Source organism: Juglans regia, chromosome 4 (genome assembly GCF_001411555.2).
Source record: "Juglans regia cultivar Chandler chromosome 4, Walnut 2.0, whole genome shotgun sequence".
Lineage (NCBI taxonomy): Eukaryota > Viridiplantae > Streptophyta > Magnoliopsida > Fagales > Juglandaceae > Juglans > Juglans regia.
In genome coordinates, this window is record NC_049904.1 from 7374954 (window position 1) to 7376922 (window position 1969).

The window sequence follows — 1969 nt, forward strand, 5'->3', positions numbered from 1 at the left end:
AATATGGGATTTGGTGACAGATGGGTCTCTCTAATTATGAAGTGTGTTATTACTGTGACATACTCAATACTCGTCAATGGGGAATCAGGAAAAGTGTCGATGTGTTATTGTACGTTATGATGGGAAAGTAACTTGTCAACTTGATGATGAGATTGATGGGATCCGGTTGATAAAAAATCGGAAATGCTCCAAGAACTGCTGAGCCTTCTTGAGAACTCTTCTTGAGTTTTATCTGGAAAGGTGCAAGGGTACGTGAGGCTGCATGGCAGCTGGAGAGGGTGGCACCGGTCGGCCTTCCTTTGCCGATCTGGTGAGTGCAGTCCCTCAACCTATTCCGGAGATGGTTCTTGCACCCAGGATTCCAAAGGTGCTGGATGGTGAGGTTTATTTTCAATTTACCAAAGAAGAAATAGCAAGGTCAGCGGAACCTTTCCGATTTTCTGTTGTTCTCAAGTTCTTGAAGAATCGTCCGTCATTGGATACGGTGAGGGCTTTCATTCACAATCGATGGGGACTTACAGCCACTCCAGTAGTTTCTGCTATGAGGAGACCGCGAAATGTGTTTGTTCGTATGTCTAATGATGTGGATTTTACTAAAGCATTATCACGGGAGGTTTGTGAAATAAATGGGATATTCTACCGTGTCTTTAGATGGTCTCCTGAGTTCAATGAGGATGCCGAACCCTCAAGGGTTCCGGTGTGGATTTCTTTGCCGGGGCTTCCTCCAAACTTTTATCAAGAATCCTTCTTGAAGATGTTGATGGCACCGATTGGAACGTTTATTAGACGTGACAATCCGACGAGGTGCGCTACTAGAACGGATGGAGCACGGCTTTGTGTGGAAGTGGATGCTGCAAAACCTCCTTTGTCGCATTTCTGGATTGGAGTGCCTGGAATTTCCTCTAGCCAAAAGCAAGAAATATTGTATGAAACACTTCCGGCTTTTTGTTCGTCATGCAAGATGCAGGGTCATGATGTTTGAACTTGTAATCCCGGAAAAGCTGGTAAGAAAGGGGGGAGAAAAGAGAGTATGAAAGGTTTGTTGGATGATCAAGAGGTAGCTCCGAATGAAGATAAGGTTGAAACTCCTTTGCTGGTTCTTGAAGATAAAGAAACAGAGGATGTGGTGGTGGAAAAGGAGACGGAAGCAGTAGATGGAGTACAGGTGCAATTGGATGCCGAGAAGGAAGTGTTGCCAATGCAGGTGGCAGACCAATTGGTGCAGGTGGATTCTGAGGAGAAGGAAAAACTGGAGCAGATTGGAGAAGAAAATCATACGGTGATCACTAACGGGGTGCAGTTGAAGTCTTATGTTGGAACAGAGGATGCAACAGATCTAATGCTACACGTTGGGGTCGCAGATGGTGTAGGGATGGTCACGGATGCTGATTATGTGATGTCTAATATGGATGTAAATCAGAGTTTCCATGCGGATAATAATGGAATGACAATGGAGCAGAAGCAACCAGTGGGGGAGGCAGATAGTGCTGAGGACGTTAATGAAGAAGTTGATGAAGAAACCATGTTGGAAGAGAGTTGTTCTTCTGAACCAGAGCCGGAACAGCATCCAGAGGTTTTTTCACAAACTAAAGATTATTTTACTGAATCTGAGCTGAATGATGGTAAGAAAAGGTATAATAAAAAAAAGTTTATTAAAATGCGTAGTTCTTCTCGGGTTCTTGCCCGAAATAAAATTGCTAAATGATTGATTCTATTTTGGTTTGGAATCTTAGAGGGGTGGGAACATCTAGAACTAGGCTAAAGGCGTTGGTGAGAAGATATAAACCGAAAATTGTTGCTCTTCTTGAACCGTTTCAAAATTTAGAGGGTGCTCGCAAAGTGGCTCGAAGTCTAAATTTTGATATGGTTATTTCTAATGAGGTGGAAGGGGGGAAAATTTGGCTTTTGTGGGATAGTATGTATAAGGTGCAAGTTGAAAAGTTGGGTATGCAATATATTTCTGTTATTG

The 1969-nt window shown here is 43.1% G+C and overlaps 1 protein-coding gene across 1 annotated transcript; it reads left to right on the forward strand.

Moving 5' to 3' along the window:
• Positions 1 to 262: 262 nt before the first annotated feature.
• On the forward strand, positions 263 to 982 carry LOC118348155. The gene has a single exon (XM_035689146.1). The coding sequence runs from the start codon at positions 263 to 265 to the stop codon at positions 980 to 982; it is 720 nt and encodes a 239-aa protein (XP_035545039.1).
• Positions 983 to 1969: the final 987 nt, after the last annotated feature.

Excerpts from the sequence above, each read along its gene's own strand:
- LOC118348155 (XM_035689146.1), top strand. The coding sequence starts at position 263 with ATGGCAGCTGGAGAGGGTGGCACCGGTCGGCCTTCCTTTGCCGATCTG.